The 21,729-nt window shown below is 39.3% G+C and overlaps 1 protein-coding gene across 20 annotated transcripts in view; it reads right to left on the bottom strand.

Annotated features, from left to right (window-relative positions):
- RAPGEF2 (Rap guanine nucleotide exchange factor 2) overlaps positions 1-21,729 on the bottom strand; it is a 275,244-nt gene that overhangs the window by 54,652 nt on the left and 198,863 nt on the right. For all 20 annotated transcript variants that reach the window (XM_070386449.1, XM_070386454.1, XM_070386455.1 and 17 more), the window contains one exon: positions 3,372-3,503. In XM_070386449.1, the coding sequence (XP_070242550.1) occupies positions 3,372-3,503 (132 nt within the window). The remainder of the gene's footprint in view (positions 1-3,371; positions 3,504-21,729) is intronic.

The raw sequence follows: 21,729 nt of genomic DNA, 5'->3' as shown, positions 1-21,729 counted from the left end.
TGATATAAAGTAAGGTTATAATGTGGGCCCCCGAGACCATTTTTGAATAACCCATCACTTCATTATTTGTGAGGTTTCCTCCATTACATATCACATCCTTACTCATGAATCTCATTTTGCTTGAAGTCTCTGTTCCACTGATCTATTTTCATACACTTATTTCCAACCCACTTAAGTCATTGTTCTGATAATCACACCATTTAACCAGGACCTTATCATGGCTGGAAACTGTCCTGTCTCATGTTACCAACTCTGGCATTCTGCTTTCTATCATAACCTCCTACTCTTCCACTTGCTTCCATTCCCTTCTGAGGCAGCTATCTGTCCAAACACATATGATCCTCAGTCTTCCAGACTCTACCTCCTTCACGCTCTCATACTCCACCTTCAATTCCCTAGTCTAACACTACAATCCCATTCATCCAACACATCTTTCCTGAATGCCTATGGTTTCCTGGTGCTATTCCAGGCTCTAGAGAGAAGGTGGAGACAAGATAGAGATGTTCCTGCCTTATTCTGGGGGGACAGACATAACAAATTAGAAAGTAATAACTGTTTCCATTAAAGCTTAAAAAAAAAGACCAGCCAGGAAAGGAATCAAAATGTAGGATCTACTTTTCAGAGAGTAATAAGGAAAGAATTCTCTAAGAAGATGGTCCTTAAAAATGAAGGCTGAAAAGGCCATAAAGCTAGGAGAAAACATCCTGGACAGAAGGACTGCAAAAACAAAGCCCTGCATTAGAAAGAGCTGGACGTGCAGCTCCATCCGTCTTTCTGCTACATTTATTTAATAAGGCGTCAATCCCAGGGGAAGCCAAATCTTTGCTTTCTTTGTGCTTGCTGTGAAGAAAATTATTATCAGGGCAGAGGGAAATCACTCTGTATTTGAGTTCACCAACTCAATTGAGCTTCTAATGCTCTGGTCAATTTGCTCCCCTGCTCTCTGAAACTATTACTTCAAAATGTGTCTTTCCATGAATCTATCTGCCAACCCTCTTACTCTGAACAAGGGAATTCAGGTACAGCAGACACAAACTCCCCACTCCAAATCCCCTATTTAAACAGAGGACACTTCTTTTCTTAAAGCTAGTGACTCCACCTTGCTCTTGAATTCCTCCTCTCCAACCCTCTCGGAAAAATTATTCTACCCTTTTCTCTCCTGCACACAGCATTTCATTCCAACCTCTTTGTATCCACCTCATGAGCATTTAGACCACTCCATCATGACAGCTTTCTCCCAAGTCAGAACTGTACAAAGGTGGAAGGGGTTGCGATGGGAGCTGGTTGTCCATCACTGGAACTGTTCAAGAATCAACTGGATGCTTGATTGACAGGAAAGGAGTAGGGGATTCAAACAGAAGACTGGTCACTGAACCTGGTGCCTCTGCCAGGTTTCTTCCCACTTTAAGAATTTCTGATTTAAAGACAACAGAAATGGTGTCCTGGGGATCTTTAGTTAACGTTAGTCTTATATAATCAGTAGCCAAATCCTTGGATATAACCATGGATTTTTCCTTATGTAGGATGTAAACTTAACAGGATACATGCCTGTCATCAAGTTTGAAATGAATGGCCTTGAAATGCAACAAAAATAAATCAAAATACACAGGAGTCTTCTTTTCCAACTACATCCCCAAATAAAGTCAAACTGCAAGCTGTAAACACCAACCCCCTCAGAGCAAGGTGGAGTTCTCACCGTGGTCTGGATCTTCAGACATCCTGACTGGGGGGTGGGGGGATGAAGGAGGCAGCAGAACTACCATCAGGTATCTCTGCACACCTTTTCCCAACCTACCCAAGGTAATAACACATAAGCTGAAGTTCCCCTCAGCACATGCCTCCATAAAGGATATAGACAACTCACTTCATTCTTACTATAAATTGACCTTCTGGGCACTCTGTTCAGGCTGATACTATACCTGAAGAAAACAGGAGCAACTTCTATGATCTCAATCTGTGTTCTTACTAAAGATCTTCAAAGTGTACGATCATCTCAAAGTGTAGAAGGCAAAGGCTCTATCATGATGTTTTAATTAACACAAGCCAAAGCAAGACTTTTACTTACACTGTTCATTGTTCTATTGTAAGGAATACTCTTGAATAAACATTAAAAAAAAAAAAAATCAACTTCTAAAAATAGGTATTATGGGGGGGAGTGGGGAATGAAAATGAGATTACTTCTGAAAGATTTAATTACAAGTTAACATATAATGCATCAAAGTAGAAGTTTGAAAAGTTACTTTAAAGAGTCAGATAATTATATTTCTTTTTGCAAAATTTTTTTATAAAGTTCATAAATCAGCCAAGAATCTGCAAATAACTGCATTCGTGGCTTTCACTTATTAGTCCGTGAGCTCTCCACAACACTTCTGAATTACAGAAAAGTGGGTACCTAGTGTGTCCTGAAAAGAAAATTAATTTTGTAAGAGCTACTAAATTTAAGACTTAGAAAGAAATGTTTTGCCTGGACAGTATTCTGTTTAGTTACTTTTAGTTAAGTTGTTGTTGTTGTTGCTTTTTAAATAGAAACTGAGCATCATTTGAATACATCGACTATAACATTTCCAAGAAAGGTTCCTTTATGGACATCTCATATCACAATTCCTAAGGAGACAAAAATTATACTTTATAAGGTAAGTACTATTATGTTCTTTTGTCTGAAACCATCCAAAATTTCATATTAGCTGTGTGTACTGAGAGACTACCAAAAACAGGACCTTTTTTTTTTGCCTATTTTAGTCACTTTTCCTAAATTTGCATTTTCTAATCAAATGAACTCTACCTTGAAAACTAAAATTGTTTTGCTTTGAAAATGTTTTTGAAATTCCATAGTTCTAGTTTCTTTTCTATCCATAAGTATCATAAGAATTCATTTTAAACAAATAACCAAGTCTACAGTTAGTAAAAATAACACAAGAAAAATAATTCAGTGATCCAATCTTAATAATCTCTTCCTTTTGTCATACCCAAGGCTTTATTAAGAAAAACTTAGCATGGAAGCATAATAATGATGTCTCCCCCTACAATTTTAGTCAAGAAAGAGGCATAAACCTAGTACGTCTATAGTCAAATTATTAAAATATTTACTAATATTTTGGTCAAGGAAAACATTTCCATTGCGACCACTCTATTTAAAATTCTGGTAACAGGGCCTAGCAGAGGCAAATACAATCAGACTGTAATCTGACTTCCTAAAACAAACGTACAACATACTATATGTCTGTGTGAAGCATAAACAGTAACATTTATGTCCACTTGTGCACATATAATATAAACACATATATTTACCTTACAGATTCCATCAATGAAGAATCACAGAACTCCTCAGAACACATGAAAATGAAGCAAATGATAGGGAAATACCTTCCTACCTGGTAGATATCAGAAAGACTGCTGCTTCCAGAATCACTAGTGATGCTACATCCTGAGTGGCTGGAGGAGACGTGGGTCACCTGTGGGTGGAGACTGTCAGTGAGGTGTAGCTTTGTGAAATCTGCAGGAAGCTGGGGAAGGAGCAGGAGACACCAAGTTACAACTGGAATCAAGAACTCTAAGAAGACATTTAAAAATCATATTATACTCTATTTCACACCATTTAGCCAAAAGTACTATGAAGTTCCTTCCTTTTTTAAGTTCAAAATTACTAAACACTGTCCTATTTACCAAAAATCACAAAATTAAGCTTAAGGGCATTCAATGAGCCTTAAATCATATTCAATTCAATGCTTAAATAGGTGGGTTTAGTGCTTAAGATTAACTTGGTAAGTACTGAATCCAATGGGCTACAATTTTCAAATTATACATCAATGAGCAAATTAGTCTACTATTATTTGTCAGCCAGCACAAATGCAACTTTGTGGCAAGAGACAGCCTAAATAAGAAAACAGATTTGAGGTTCATGTATGCCCCAGTGACATTTAAGGGTTAAAAAGATGAGGATCTTAGAACTGAGGAAGTGTATGGTTACACAAGTTACTATGCAGGCACTATGGAGAAAACAGAAAAGAATGCTCTCAGAGAATGCAGAATCGAGAAGGTTATGGACAGCATTCATCTATCTCTACACAAACACATAAAAATCAAGATTCTACTCGTTCATGATTAGACTTCACATACAAACTGCCTCTATTGAACAGATTTACTAAGCGTTCCTCAAACGTTTCTATCAGTTCCCATATAGCAGAGAAAATGCACTGAAAAAGGAAACATTCACACATTTACCCATTCAACAAGTATTTACTGAGCCCCTTTCCTCTTACTATGTGCTAGTCAGTAAATGAGATGCTAAGAAAATGCTCCCTGTAAGATCTTAGACTCCTATAAGTTATTATTAATTCCTTTGAATTCAAAAAGGGTGCTGTTTATCTATAATATCACACAAACTACTGACCAATAAAAAACCTGATATTTCAAAACATATGTTAACCGACACCATGCACACTGATAACGTCTCTCTTTCCTGCTGGCATATTGATCCTATTTGGCTATTGAATAATAAAGACTAACTTCCAAAATAAAACTCAAGTAAGAGTTTGCCTTGGCAACACTCCCTTCTCTTTTAGGACCCTCTGCCCTTCTCTCCTTCCAAAACCAAGAGGCTATTTCTTCACAGGGGAGGTGATTCAGGTTCATGGCAAGGATCAACGAGGTTCATACCTGGCGTTCCAAACAAAGAGGTACAGTGTATCTATGCCCACCACCATTCACACCTGACTTAATAAGCAGATCAGGATATTTAATAGTACATAATACGTGGATAGACTGGGATGGCATTACGCTAAGTGAAATGAGTCAGACAGAGGACAAAAGTGGTATACTATCACCTACACGTGGCATCTAAAAAGCGCGACTAACTAGTGAATATAACAAAAAAAGAAGCAGACTCACGGCTATAGAGGAGAAACCAGTAGCAACCAGCGGTGGGGCGGCGGGGCAGGGAACCAGAGGAGTGGAAGAGAGGAAGGCAGAAACTACTGCGTGTAAGACAAGCTCAAGGGTACACTGTACAACATGGGGAAATAGTCTATATTTTGTAATAACTGTAAGTGGAAAGTAACCTTTAAATCATATAAAAAGTTTAAAAATTTAAAAATAAACTCTCTCTCTTCATAAAAAAACATTTAATAGTCTGCATAGAAATTGTATTTTTTAACATCATGGGAGACAAAATATACAAAGAAATTTAAACATAAATTTATTAAGGGGCATATAAACAGATGCCAAATAAACAGATAAAAAGACATATGCTGTAGAAGCTCAGAGAAGTGAGATATTTATACAAATGTGTGAAATCATTGCAAAAATGATGTATGTTTCACTATAAATGCTTTTTTACCCGATAATTGAAAATGTGAAATAGATAAAATTGGGAAAATAAGTTTCCCAACAAAGAATAGATATGCAAAAATTCCTAAATTGAGAATTTATATATTTTATCCACAATGCAGAATATATGCAGGATAAATCCCCTTCATCACCCTGGCTACACTTTGTTTAATGCAGTCACTTGCCACAAAACGTTCCTGAAGAAATGTGACTAAGTGGCTCAGTGACTTTAAAAGGCATTACTCAATACATGCAATTACAGAACAATAAATTGATTTCTATTGTCTTTTACAGAGATAACTCAGGTTGACATGTGCCACACAGTGTGACTTTTTAAAACTTAACTTGAATATGTCAAATAAAGATGTATCTATCTAATGAACTCTCTAATGAACTCATTAGACAGTTATTTATTCAAGTCTCAAAGGACACGCTTCTTTTCAGTGTCCACCAGCTGGTCATCTCTCCTGACTAAATGCACCATGAGAAGAGCACCAGGAGGCTTGAGCTCTGAAGCTAACAGTAGAGACACTCCACAATCTATTCATCTACGCTCACTTACACCACAAGGAGCAGAATTACGTGGCTTTGTCAGGCTAAGAACCAAAAAGACCACGTAAAGAGGGAAGAAGAAATACTTCCATGCTTAACTCGATTCTATTTTGTTAAGACTTATTGAGTACCTGCTATGTCAGACAGTCTGTTGGGAACAGGAAATACCAAGGTAAATATGACACCCCCAATTCCAAAGGTAATTCTGCTATCCCAAAAGTCATTGCAGTAGGTGTCATGCACAACAGAAAAATAAATCAAACATAGTTTTTTAAACATGGCTTTTCCTCTCCCCACCACTACTTTTGTTCTTTGCAGACAATGAAACGATGTTAAATGAATATAAATGAATATAAACTTCAGCATTAACTATTTCTTTATATTAGAATAGATGTCATGTTTGAAAAAGTGAAAGTTGCTCAGTTGTGTCTGACTCTTTGTGACCCCATGGAATAGTCCATGGAATTCTCCAGGTCAGAATACTGGAGTGGATAGCCGTTCCCTTCTCCAGGGGATCTTCCCAACCCAGGTATCCCGCATTGCAGGTGGATCTTTACCTGCTGACCCACCAGGGAAGCCCAAGAATACTGGAATGGGTAGCCTATCCCTTATCCAGTAGATCTTTCCAACCCAGGAATCAAACCGGGGTCTCCCACATTGCAGGTAGATTTTTTACCAGCTAAGCTACCAGAGAAGTCATGTTTGAGAAAGCTTTAAATGTTTTCCCACAGACAGGGATAACAGTCTCACGATTAAATGTTACTGACAGGATACATCAGTCAAGGTTATGGAATGGGAGGAGTGTGGAGGCTGTTCCCATAAGGGAAGAGTCTGAAATGCTCAGACGGGGCCCAGCCACACAACCAACAGACTAGACGCCCGAGTCCAGGCCTAGGGAAATGGGTCTTTCAGAGGGAAACAAACCAGATGGGAACTGGAGGCAGGGGGCAGACGCGGGCACAGACACCCACGTTTCAACCTCAGGCAAGAGTGACACCTGAACCTTGGGAGACAGGAACTCCCTGTTTGAGTAAATCATACCAAAAAAAAAGTATAACAGGCTAAAAATAAAAAATTCACTTATTCCTAGCTTTTCTAGGCTTGATCAAGGGCCTACTTAAATTACTACTATTCAGTCAAATTTCAGATTAAAATGAGGTTGTGAATTATCTTATGACTCTAGTCACCACTTATCACAGAAATTCTGTTCAAAAAATAAAAGTTTTTGAAGCCAGGACTACACACAGTAGTTACCTGAATAAAATTAAATAATAAGTAAATGGGAGATTAATACATTTTACACGTTTTGATCTTAATACCAATATATTTAATAGCAATTCATTAAGAGCACAGTTCAAAGGAATCTATTTATATATTTTTAAAATATTTGATTATATGAATACATTACCACTCAAATTTTTTCTGGATCAAGTAATCTATATTCCTAAAAAATGGTACTTGTGAATCACAATTGTATTGTCAAAATGACTGAATCATAGTTTAACTATAAACACTACTAATTACATAAGAAATAGGAATGGTAAATGTATTTAAATCAGATTCTTAAATGCATAAAGTAAGCATAAACTTAATATGAATCACCAGGTATCAATTACTTAATAACTTGTTTGTTTTCTTTTTTCTGGAGAAACGAGGAGGCTCTAACAATTAGCTTTAAGTAAGAAGTGTTACAGAAGACTTCAGGCTCATATTAGAACAGGCATTTGATAGTCTTTGATTTATTTATTAATGTAATGATTGGCATTTATAAAATCACAAGCTACTGAATGAACTCTGTTTTGAACATAAATGAAATGAGTGATTAAGAACTGAAATCTCTGACATCTCTGGATAAATACTTTGCTGAATTGGTAAAACTACCCAAAGTTGTGCTAACATAGTAGAGACTAGGGTTTTACCCTTCCTCCCCCTCCTTCCTTCCCAGAAAAAAATTATATTCATGTTTTCCAGCTCTGCAAGAAAGGGCCAGTGTATCCCTGGATATGTAACAGAAACATAATAGAGTTTTACGGGCTGCTGAGAAATCCAATAGTTCAAAATAAAACAAAAAATACACTGTCACCATCAGTTGAAACTTACCTAACTAAAAATGTTCCCAACTAATCCCAGAATCACTTCATTTCAAAAAGTAGTTACAACACAACACACAAGGTTTGGAGTGACTGTCAGAAACTATCCAATCCTCCATGGCAGTTCATCTCAAGTAAGGACACCACCTAACGTAAGTGTTATCCTCCGTGACTACAAACTTCTTGTCGTTTAGTCGCTCAGTCGTACCAACTCTTTTTTGACCCCATAGACTGTAGCCTGCCAGGCTCCTCTATTCATGGGATTATACAGGCAAGAATACTGGAGTGGGTTACCATTTCCTTCTCCAGGAGATCTTCCCCACCCAGCATCGAAGTCACGGTTCCTGCCACATCCTCTGCATTGTAGGTGGATTCTTTACCACTAAGCTACAGGGGAGCTTCATGTAAGCTGTATCCTTAAGAATTTACCCAAATGAGTGGTCTCCCCAGATCATCACTGGAGTCCTGTGAGCACTGTTCATGCTCATGTTTCCAAGCTGGGTGGGGAGGAGCTGGTATATCCCTGAACACATTTCCCATTTTTTTCCTGAGGTGTTAGTGAAAATACAGTCTCCTATATTTCCCATTCATTCATTCATTTATGAAAAGCCTGTGTTGTGAGGATTAAGTGAATGACCGGGTATAAAGCAGGCAGAGGAGGGCCTGGCACTCAGAAACTAGCAGAGTGGTAAGTCGGCCATAAACTACCCCATGCAGACTCGGGGAGACACAAGGTCCCCCCAGTTCTGGATTCCTGTGGCTGGAATCCAATCCAGATGCCAGCAGGTACTGAGCAGCTCCCAGAAAGGGCCGCAACAGTCAGTCATCACCCAGCTCCAGACACTGTACCTCACCCACAGTAGGACTAAAGTTGTGCTTTCAAATCAAGTCATATTGGGACTTCACTGGCAATTTAGTGGTTAAGACTCCATGCTTCCACAGCAGGGAGCATGGGTTCGATCCCTGGTTGGGAAACGAGATACAGTATTGCACGGTGCAGCCAAAAATAATAATAATAATGATAATAAAATTTAAAAAGCAAGTTATATTTTCTGTGTGTGTGTGTGTATATATATATATGTATACACACACACACACACACACACTCACATACAGTTTTTCTTTTACCAAAACTCATCTAACACTGAGTTCTGACACACTCTGATCTATTTCTACATACAGCTTGAATAGGCAGGAATAATATTTGGTAGCTCAGTTTTAAGACCACTTTATACTATGGTCAACTTTTATTTCTATAATTCATAGTACTTAAGAACACCAGAAAAACTGAGCATTTAGATGAATATTATTCATCAGAAATCACTTTTACTTCTCATATCCCATTAAGACATGCTCTAGACGCAGGACCTATCCTTGAATAATACATCATCCATCACCAGTATTCCTGAACAGTACACAATTTCTTTTGTTCATAAAATTAAGGCAAGAAACACAGCTTTCCCCAAAGGGTCATGAGATAATAATGCAATAAATCTAATAATATTTCTCATTAAAATATAGGTAAGCATTTTAAAACATTGGTATGACTATGCTTTACAGGAACAGTTCTACAAAAATCTGCTTTTATCTAGTGGAGAAACCTGCCAACAAAAGATTAGAAATTTGTAAGAACTTAATATTCTCCCAGCTTCCTGTCAGGCTCAGAAGGCATAAGCCTCATTTTATATAATGAGTTATCTTCTGTCCAACTTCCTCCTAAGTCAAGCAACAATGAGCAAGTTAATGAACCCATGTGCACCTTACTTTCTTCTATAAAATGAATATATTCAATAACGTAGTCCAGTGGCTAAATAAAATAACCTGTAGACCACACCTAGTGGATTCCCAGATGGCAAGAGTGGGAAAGAATCCACCTGCCAATGCAGGAGACAGAAGAGACGTGGGTTCAATCCCTTGGTCAGGAAGATCCCCTGGAGAAGGAAACGGCTACCCACTCCAGTATTCTTGCCTGGAGAATTCCAGAGACAGGAGCCTAGCGGGCTACAGTCCATAAGGCTGCAAAGAGTCAGACATGGCTGAGTGACTAAATAGCAGCAGCAGATTCCACCCGCAGCTGCCCCTCTCCCCTCTCCCTTTCTATTCTCTCTGCCATTTTTCTACCAGCTTAAATCAGATAGTTTTCAAATTCAATGGGGGAAAAAAAAATCTTATTTTCGACAATGTCCTACCTACCATCACCTTTACAGTAATTTACTCATTATATCCCCCCAAAGTTTACATGTCACATTTAAAACAAATCACATATCTATATGGAAGAGCTCACTGTTAGACTACCATACTAAATTTTGCAAAGTAAATAACCTCATTGTCATGATAATGCTTACAGTCCAATTACTCTTTTGTATAAAAGTTCATAGTTGAGAATTCTCTCAAAGTGATAACACCTTGGAGAGTTTGTGCTTTTGTGTGAATAAGCCCATCACATTTGTTGTGTGTTTGGCCAGAACACAAGGTGCGTGGTTCTTGCCATCCTAGCACACCACCACTAGAGGACAGGGGAGGGAGTGGTGCAAGTGTGGTCATGCCTTATTCCCAAAGTTCCTTGCAATCTCCCTATATTAAAACAATGTTTTGGAGCAAGGTATCACAGATAGGACTTAATAATTAGTTAAAGTTTATATACATTAAAATTTCACTTTTCTGTCCAAACATATACTTCTATATGTGAGAATTAGCTCCTGAATTGCCGTGGTCACCCAGCCCTCTCTCCAGGGCAGAAACACCACCCTCATGTTTTTAAGGGTTGGTAGTACTCTTGCCTGGAAAATCCCATGGACAGAGGAGCCTGGTGGCCTGCAGTCCATGGGGTTGCAAAGAGTCAGACAGTACTGAGAGACTTCACTTTCACTTTACACTTTCATGCATTGGAGAAGAAAATGGCAACCCACTCCAGTGTTCTTGCCTGGAGAATCCCAGGGACGGGGGAGCCTGGTGGGCTACTGTCTATGGGGTCGCACAAAGTCGGACACGACTGAAGCGACTTAGCAGCAGTAGCAGCAGTAGCAGCAGCAACACATGAATCATAAACTTCACTGGCTAAAGTGGTATGTATTACAACCTAAAACTTAATTCCTACATTCATGAAATAAGCACAATCTGAACACAAATAGAACAACTAGGATCCCTGTTGAGGAAAATAAATAATTAAAACTAGTAAACTGATTGAAAGGTTGTTAGTCATATAACTGGTATTTTCCAGCAAATACCTTTAAGAAGCCTTTTCTATTGGATGTTGATAGAAAGCACTGAACAGAAAACCTGTGTGAACTTCACTTCAAAACAGAAAAGTAGACTCTTTATTAGGAGGAGAAAGTGTATGATCTAAGTACCATATATTACAAAATGTAAGGCTGTGGCCCGTTTTCTCCAGGAGTAGCCAACAGTAAGATCACCTATACACCAGTTTCTGTGTGCCAGGCCCTGTTCTTACAAGAATCTCATGAACTAGGTATTATTATGACTATTTTAGATAAAAGTACAATAAGATACAGAAAAGTTAAGTCATTTCCATCAAGACTGTAAAGTGAAAAGATGGCAGAGACAGATTTCTGGATGCCTGGCCCTGCAATGAATACACTTACGCATTAAACTTTAATGTATTTATTAATTTATTGGTTGACTTGAAAACTCTCATGGATATTGATGAAATGCTCAAATGGCTGCTTATAACAATTTATGAATGCCGTTTCTTATGCAAATTTCAAAATCAAATAGAAAAACAATAATCTGAAACAATTGCTCACTCTTACTTTCATGAAACAAATTAAAACTTTACATCTTTACCTCCAATACCAACAACATCACAACACCACTTTCTGAGCCATCCAGTAGAGTTTCCATTCCTTCTAAATTGTTTGAGACCCACCATTTTTTTGAATAGGTATGTGATATACCTTAAAACATAAGTGAGGTTGGTTTTTCATTTGTCCTGCAGGTTCTTTACAACATCATTTACTATTTATAAGCTAATCTTTAAAATGTTATGGTAATAGCCAGTATTTGCAATTTTGAGATCACATATCCAAGAATCAGGATTACATCTGTATGAAACAGGAAAATTCTGTAACTACTCTGTTCCAGTTCCACTGCAGACCCTTACATCACTCCAAGCTGGCACTGTTTGAGGTCATCACTCCTTATGTTCCTTATTGAAGAGTACTTCATTGTTTAAAAAATACAAGTAACCTGAATTGAGAGAGAACCTCATAATGTAAGATAGCAGTCCCCAACTTTTTTGGCACTAGGGACCGGTTTCACAGATAGGGGAGCAGGGTTCAGTTTTGGGATGATTCAAGCAGACTACATTTATCGTGCACTTTAGTTCTAACCTAATGCCACTGCTGATCTGACAGGAAGTACTGGTCCACAGCCCGGAGGCTGCTTTTAAGAGACAAAAGCAACTTCTTCTTTGGTAGTTAACTCTGGCAGAACAAAAGCTTGCCTAATATACAGTAACCCTAACATCTGACAATCAGAGAAAAAGTGTGTACCTGCATACACACACTCAGAGGCAGAGTCACTTATAAGCTCGTCAACTAATTTCACCACCTTAAAGAAAGACACCTGGCAGAGTGAGAACATTTATTATAGAACTGTTCTATAGAACACTATAGAACACTGTTCTATAGAACCCAGTTCTATAGAATCACTGAAAGTTTGTCATTTGAAAGACAGTTGCATTTTTTTTTCAAAATGAGAAGGTTTATGTGGGATCTAAAATAAACTATATAATCTTCCACAGAAATACTGAAGTAGTTGATTAATTAATCTGTATATCCTATTGTCTGTTAAGAAACATAGCTTCAGAATGGTTTTCAAGTTACAGCCACTCCATTCTCACTTGAAACACACACACACAGAGCATATAATCCCTTTTCTGAAAAGCACACCTTTCTATGAGAGATTTAAAAAAAAAAATTCTAGATCATTTAGTCTAAGACACTTTCAATAAAATACAGAGCAACTGTCAGCACTGAGTCAGGTAACTGAAAAAGCACTTTCTGGGTAGCATTTCACCTACAGAAATCCAACTCCTTTGTGCATATTCTCCACATGTGAGGAATAATCACCACTATTATTTGGGGTTCATGTATTACATGGCGATCAATGTGGGGAATATCTGAAGACTGCTTGTTCTAATATATATTAAAAAGTCCAGATACTACACTTAATTGTTGGAGGAACCAATGCCAACAAACAGCTCAAGGGGCATGTCCAAAGCTTCCAAGTACAAGGCTCCAAAAACTACACACTTTTCACTTTGTATCTTGACTCTAGAAATTTGTCATTTGGGGCCATATTCTAATTCAATCTTGATATCCATCTTCTTTCTCCCTTATTTAAACAGAAAAAATCCAGAAAAACATTACACTAATATAACCATAGCTTCATTTTCTATTACAAGAACAAATCTAATAGCAGTATTTTTTAGCAGAATTTGTGATTATCCATATGATAATACTCATCAGCAGTTACTAAAACTTGAGTTCTCATATTTTCCAGGACCAAGTGGGATCAATGCTCTGTAAGGAGTGATCCCCAGAGATGAAGTGGAGCCACTGGTGATATCAGAAGACAGGTTCTAGGACCAATTAGACAACACCCTTGATGAGCTCCCGAGGGAGTGTGGGCAGTTAACCCAGCTGTGAAAATGCTCATGGGAATGCGGAATTAGGGAAATGAGCGTTTACAGTCAAGGAAAAAAAAAAGATTCCTACGGGATCCCCAGATGTCTTAAGCTGCCTTTTTTTCAAACAAAAATAAATTTTAATAATTGGAGTGGAAAGAAAGCCTCGCTCAAAATTAAAGATGTTACCCCACAAGTATTCTTCAGCTCGTAACTGAGTTCATGCCTCTGGAGGATGACTATACAGAAGCAATGGACACTGTGTCCACACCCTACTTATTTATGGTTCCTACAGATTTGCCATGACCTTCTCCTCGCATCATGAGAGGCTCTGGCAGATGACACCGGAGCTTTGCGGGAAGGTGGGACTACTGAGACATCATGTGGAGGGGCCCAGACCCTGGAACCCTGCTTAGAGGGTAACTAACTGCCCACTAAGTGATCCAGAGTTCTTGCTTCAGACTCTATGCAACAGATAATAAACTTTCATTGGGCTTGAACCCTTGTGTTTTGTTTGGTTTGGTACAATGGCTCACATTCTCTGAACTCATACAAATACAAATATGATGATACTTTTTTGTGATTTATTTATGAAAAGTCTTCCATGGTGAAATTCCAAACCCTAAGGAGAAGTAGGTAGGGCTCTAATAACACCCTGACCTCATAGTCTCATGTATCATTTGGATAAAATCTACATTGGAGTTCCTTTACTTACTCAGTCAAACACACTTACTGAAAACCTACTTTATGCCAGGCACTATTCCTGGCTTTCTAACATAGCACCGAGTGAGATAAACTCCCTGCTCTCATGGATCTTACAAATAGTGTACAAAGACAAATAATAAAAGGTTAATGAAGAAAACTGTCAAATAGTGCTAGGTACTGCACTCAGCAAAGATTAAGAGAGACTGATGTGACAGAAGGGTGACTGGACAGCCAGGAAAGATCAAAGATATGACAATGACAGGAGAAAACTGGTTTTTATATTCTCAGTTGCTTCCTAAAGGGGCCGTTCTAATCATACTGCTTTATTAGATATATATGTCATTTTACTAGATAGATAAATGTACACACACATACAACATACATTTTATATCTTACACATATACATCTAATACACATATATATCTTATATAAATATACATACACATATACAGACATACATCTGAGCCACCAGGGAAGCCACACAGATGTATACACATACTTTATACATGTAATACATATATTACATTTCATATATTTATAAAGTATGTATTTGTGGCTGTGTAAAACACTCAATATGCCAGCAAATCTGGAAAACTCAGCAGTGGCCACAGAACTGGAAAAGGTCAGTTTTCATTCCAATCCCAAAGAAAGGCAATGCCAAAGAATGATCAAACTACTGCACAACTGCACTCATCTCACACGCTAGTAAAGTAATGCTCAAAATTCTCCAAGCCAGCCTTTAGCAACACGTGAACCGTGAACTTCCAGATGTTCAAGCTGGTTTTAGAAAAGGCAGAGGAACCAGAGATCAAATTGCCAACATCCGCTGGATCATCGAAAAAGCCAGAGAGTTCCAGAAAAACATCTATTTCTGCTTTCTTGACTATGCCAAAGCCTTTGACTGTGTGGATCACAAAAAACTGGAAAAGTCTGAAAGAGATGGGAATACCAGACCACCTGATCTGCCTCTTGAGAAAACTATATGCAGGTCAGGAAGCAACAGTTAGAACTAGACATGGAACAACAGACTGGTTCCAAAAAGGAAAAGGAGTACGTCAAGGCTGTATATTGTCACCCTGTTTATTTAACTTATATGCAGAGTACATCATGAGAAACACTGGGCTGGAAGAAGCACGAGCTGGAATCAAGATTGCTGGGAGAAGTATCAATAACCTCAGATATGCAGATGACACCACCCTTATGGCAGAAAGTGAAGAGGCACTAAAAAGCCTCTTGATGAAAGTGAAAGAGGAGAGTGAAAAAGCTGGCTTAAAGCTCAACATTCAGAAAACGAAGATCATGGCATCTGGTCCCATGACTTCATGGGAAATAGATGGGGAAACAGTGGAAACAGTGTTAGACTTTATTTTTTGGGGCTCCAAAATCAATGCAGATGGTGATTGCAGCCACAAAATTAAAAGATGCTTACTCCTTGGAAGGAAAGTTATGACCAACCTAGATAGCATATTCAAAAGCAGAGACATTACTTTGCCAACAAAGGTCCGTCTAGTCAAGGCTATGGTTTTTCCAGTGGAAATACCATACATACATTCCAGTCATGTATGGATGTGAGAGTTGGACTGTGAAGAAGGCTAAGTGCTGAAGAATTGATGCTTTTGAACTGTGATGTTGGAGAAGACTCTTGAGAGTCCCTTGGACTTCAAGGAGATCCAACCAGTCCATTCTAATGAAGATCAGTCCTGGGTGTTCTTTGGAAGGATTGATGCTAAAGCTGAAACTCCAATACTTTGGCCACCTCATGTGCAGAATTGACTCATTGGAAAAGACTCTGATGCTGGGAGGGATTGGGGGCAGGAGGAAGAGGGGATGACAGAGGATGAGATGGCTGGATGGCATCACCGACTCGATGGACAAGAGTTTGGGCGAACTCCGGGAGTTGGTGATGGACAGGGAGGCCTTGGCATGCTGCAATTCATGGGGTCACAAAGAGTCGGACACGAATGAGTGACTGAACTGAATTGAAAAAGAGAGAAATCTAGTATATCCTTAAGCCAAAGGAATACAATTACTAAACATCTTATGAAAAATTACTGGGTTCTCTGTGCAACTGCAAAACAAAATCAACTTATGATGGTACCTTATGACCCCAAAACAGTATAAAATAGATTCAGGTTTGTTCAGCACCCTAGGGCTCAGAGGGCACCTGGCCAAATTTCAATATGCAAATATTACATGATGGGAATGTAAGGCTTCCAAAATAATTATCTGTCCTCTAAAAGTACCACTTAACAGCTTTAATGGAAAATTAAGTCTAGAAGCCACCTACTTAGTCAAGTGATTTTAAGTACTCAAAAATTCATTGAACAGACTGATTGCTTGGGGGAAAAAATACTTCTATTGAAATATAAGCTATATTCTTTGGAAAAATAGGAATTTATGAAACTTAATCTCCCTAGGAAGAAACTTGAATGTATTCAAAACCCTTGATTCCATAGAATCCTTTATTTCCTAGCATTTGTGTGCGGGCTGTAGGATGGTGGAGGTGGGGAGGGAAGACTATCAAACAGGTAAGAATACATCACGCAGAGGTAAGTAAATTGAAAGTGAAAATTAAGCAGGATATGGGATGTAGAGGGTGAGAGGCCTTACTCCTAAGATGTCATTTGAGTAAAGACCACAGTGGAGCGAATGCCTGCACCCTGCAGACACTCATGTGAAAAAACAGGCGTTTCATCAAGGGCACAAGCCACGGGCACGGCAGCCTTGGTATGTTTAGGAACAGCTAGGAAGTCAGCACCAGCCCCAAGATGACCAGAGGGAATTAGGGCAGAGAGAGATTCCATGGGAAATCATGTGGGGAAGCTGCAGGAATGATGTTGACTTTCCTCCTGAGTAAAATGAAAAGATCGGAAGGTTCTGAGCACCATGCAGCATCATGAATTTAAACATTTTCCTTAAATGGTTAACGTACACAAGTATTATTGCCATTTGGAGAAACATTCAACAGTAATTCCACATAACTTAAATACAAAGAAGATGTTTATTACAACTTGTACCAAGAGACCATCGACAAACAAGGGCCTCACAGCTCATCTTAGAGGATGTCCCATGGCAACGACTCAGCTGTGAAGCTGTATCTAGTCTAAGTCACGTTTTCTGGGTACATTGGCTATATACCTCTATTTACTGAAAAATCCCACCCCGTTCCTCTTATATCTATGTCACACACACACACACACACACACACACACGAGAGGAAACCACCTAGATTTCAAATGATATCTCAGATTCTACTGCTCGTGGTTCTAGATTTCACTCAAACACAACCACAACTGCTGCTTTCCCAGTGAGGAGTATTACAACCTAGCCAGACAATAATCTTTAAACCAAAAAATAATTAAATGTTATCCCTCTTAAGTTACTCACAAAAAAATAGTAGGTATGTGTCTAGTATTATCAGTTTTTCCCATTCCTTCAATGATAAAGATACTCATTTTAGCATTTATTTCCAAGGACTTCAGAGATAAGACATTTAATTTAACATCTATTTTCAAGGGCTTTGTGTGTCAACCCTGGCACACCAGATAATGTCATTGCTTTAGCTCTGTCTGGAGGGCACTGGGGGAGAATTAACTGAACATTTGCAGTGCATTACTCATTGCCTGGGGCCAGCAAAGACACACGCTGCCAAAATTGCACAAAGGCTAACAGATTTTTCTTTTCCTCCAGTCTTCCTTTTTCATTTGTTTGTTTGCTTAGATTGGTGAACCTCAGACAGCATATCACCGGGCAAATAGTATGAGTGACCAGGAAACAGTGGAGCACATGTGACCTCACAAGAAGACTCCTTCCTAACATCCTCACTTCCGTCAAGGCTCCAGCATTTCTCAATTACTGTACTAAGTCGTTCAGTCATGTCAGACTCTTTGCAACCACATGGGATGTACCTGCCAGGCTCCTCTGTCCATGGAGATCCTCCAGGGAAGAATACTGGAGTGGGTTGCTATGCTCTCCTCCAGGGGATACTCCCAACCCACGGATCGAACCCAGGTCTCCCGCCTTGCCCGTGGATTCTTTACCATCTGAGCCAAGGGTCTATTTACAACATCAACTGAGCAACTGTCTTAGAAAGCACACTCTTCCTAAACAAACACCAACATCTAGTACTCTACAAAGCTTTTACTTGCCTAAAACTTCAACTACTTTCTCTGAACTTCTAAGTCTGTATGTGTATGCATATTCATTTATTAATTCCAAGTTTAAATTCAGGAAACAGAATCGTATTAATCAAGAAGATACACTTAGGGAATCTTATTATGAGTTTCATATAATCTGTGGTGTCATTAGTGCTTGCATGTGCATGCACACACACACACACACAGCATAAACAACCTGGAAACGTTCTCAGATACACACAGCTGACCTTCCGCAGCCTAGAAGTTACAAAGCCTCAATTCACCCTCAGCAGAACCAAGACCGCAGACAACTGGCCAAGCACCCACTGTGCACCAGAGCCTCTGATGGGGCTTCTCCCACTTCATCTACCACTGGGACACCCCCTCCTGCATCAATCTCCCATGTCCCTTTTATCTCCTCTCCAAGTTGCAACCAAGTAAACATCCAAAAAAGGACAGAAAAATATGCACCTGATCATGCCAATCCCCGGCTGGTAGCCAGTGAGGGACCCTCTTTACCGCAGGGAGAGGGTCACACCTCTGACCTCCGCACCCACCTCTTCTCCTGGTGATCTTTGCACACTCCTCTCAGCCCCTCATTCTCTGCCCTGGGTGTGGAAGCTCTTTATGGTTATTTAGTAATAAATATCATGCCGAGTTTCTCTCTCCTCAGCCTCTGTTGTTCCTTTCTCCTAGCAGAATACCCTCAGCCAGGGCAGCATAATTCCTGAAGCCTTCTCCTGAGGGCGGGTTCTTGTCAGACACTCCCGTGTTGCCCAGAGCTCAACACCCTTCACAGAAGCCACTGCTCCACCCTCCCCAGCCTTCCCTGGGTGAGTCCAAAAGGGCTCATGCGTGCCTTTCCATCATTCTTTCCTGTGCCTCAAAGAGCCAGAAATGCAGTCACTGCTGAATAAACACACAAATCACTGAACTATTAACCCTAGTCTAGAGCTGAAGACTCTGAAGGCCAAGACAAAATGAATCAGGATGCCTCTCCCCACCCAGTTCAACAATCACTCCTGTGTTTCAGCAATTACAGGTAAGACTGCCAGCAAAAGGTGCGAAGACAAGGAATAGAAGGAGACTGATGAGATTATACTAAACCCAGGCTAACAGTAAGCACAGTAAAGCAACGTATTTAGTTTGGATTTCCTGCAAGTCAGGACAAAACTTGTGGACTCAAAACTTTTTGAGTTCCTGTCTATATAGATTCCTATATAGACAGAGGAACCTGGCAGATGAAGAGTGTTTGAACTCAGAACTGTTAAGATTCATCCATCTACTTAATTATTTAACAAGGATTCACTGACTGACTGCGATGAGCCAGGCATGGTTTTAGGAGCTTGTCATTTGGCAATGACTGGCCCTGGTCCCTGGAATTGACACTTCTGGAGGTGGGAGGGTTTTGGGGTGGAAGGTGAAGAAGGGTTGAGTATAATAAACAAAAGAATTATAGATATCATCGGTTCTATAAAGAGAACACTGAAGGGCAGGTGATGCGATGGACCGTGATACCTATGACTGGGGAGACTATTCTAGATGGGGCACCTGGGGAGGCTGCTCTGAGAAAGTGACATTTGAGACAAGAGGTGAATACACACAAAGGATCCAGCCAGACAGGGAACCAGGGGCGAGCTTGACAGCTGGAAGGAACATAGAGGGCAGAGGCCCTGAGGTAGGAAGAACTTGGGGATGCTCAAGAAACAATCATGCTCAAGGTGACTGAAGGGCAGAGAGGTGTAAAGAGGTTCGGAGTAGTAGGAATCAGTCCTACTACAAAGGAGGCTTACTGTAAGGGCAATGGGAAGTCACTGGGGTTTTAAACAGGCAACTAACAGGATCCAGTAAGGTTTTCTACATCATTGTGTCTCGGTGAATGCATAAAGAACACGTGTACACAAATACAGTGGAATCCCAATGGACTACTCAGCCATGAAAAGAATGAAATAATGCCATTTAAAGCAACACAGATGGACCTAGAGATGATCATACTAAGTGAAGCAACTCAGACAAAGGAAGACAAATACCATATGATATCACTTATATGTAGAATCTAAAAGATGACACAAATGAATTTATATATCAAACAGACTCACAGACAGAGAGAAGAGACCTGTGACTGCCAACTGGGAGGGAGTTGGGGGAGAGATGGATTGGGAGTTTGGGATTAGCAGATGCGAACTGTTAGATGCAGAACAGATAACCAAGGCCCTACTGTATGGGATGCAGAACTACATTCAATATCCTGTGACAAACCACAGTGGAAAAGAAGATGTATATGAATAACTCACTTTGCCGTAAAGCAGAAATGAACCCAAGGTATAAATCAACTATATTTCAATAAAACAAATTTTTTAAAAAGATAAACCATCCTGTTGGGGTGGTGGAGAGGGAGAATGGGAGGACTGTCAGGATGGAGTGGGGTCTTCCTTCAGGACCACAGCAAACAAACTTAACGACGGACTTTCAAAACCTAACCTAATGCTTACAGGTGCTTCTGGAACCAATTGGCTAACTTGCACAAAAGATAAAATTCCAATTATGTAAACTGCTATTGAGGTGATTACCTATGTGTCACTGATGGCTACACCACTTTTGTAATTAGCTGTAGCCTCCTGTAAGAGATGGGGGTGCCTGACCAAGTTTTCCAGGAACAAGGGATCAGATTATAAAAACTCAAGTTCCTAACTACAGAGTGATAATTTATTAAATATCCTCACAAAATGAGTAATTATTTTGACCAAGCTCCTAACCAGCAATTAGCATTAGGAGGTCATAAATTATAACATGAAATTGTAGAAACAGTACATGGCTGGTTCCAAGTGGTTTATGTGACTCAAGAAATCATTTTAATTCCTTACAGCTCAACTTCCTCACCCATGTAGAGGAGATATAACAAGGTTTGTCCTGCCCACCCCACAAGGCAGTTCTGAGAATGTAGGACCAATGTGAATGAACTCTAGTAATATAAAGCATTATGCAAATGCAACTTTTTGTATAAAAGAACCATTACAGACCTGGAAGGGTTTTTAGGGATTTATTTAGCATAATCTTCTCATTTTAAGTTGTGGGAACTGATGTCAAGAAAAGGAACTAGCCGTGGCACACTTGATACTAGAATCCAGATCTTACTTTCATATAATAAAATTAATTTGAATATTTTCCAATTTTTCTACAATGTAAATTGTAGCATTAATGTTTTTAAACAAGTATTCTGAAAAAAAAATAGTAAAAGGGAAAAGAAACTTTTCTTTGAAAAAAGTTTATTTCT

Source organism: Bos mutus, chromosome 17, assembly GCF_027580195.1.
Source record: "Bos mutus isolate GX-2022 chromosome 17, NWIPB_WYAK_1.1, whole genome shotgun sequence".
Lineage (NCBI taxonomy): Eukaryota > Metazoa > Chordata > Mammalia > Artiodactyla > Bovidae > Bos > Bos mutus.
The sequence above is the reverse complement of the archived record's forward strand: the minus strand, read 5'-3'. Positions and strand labels throughout refer to the sequence as shown.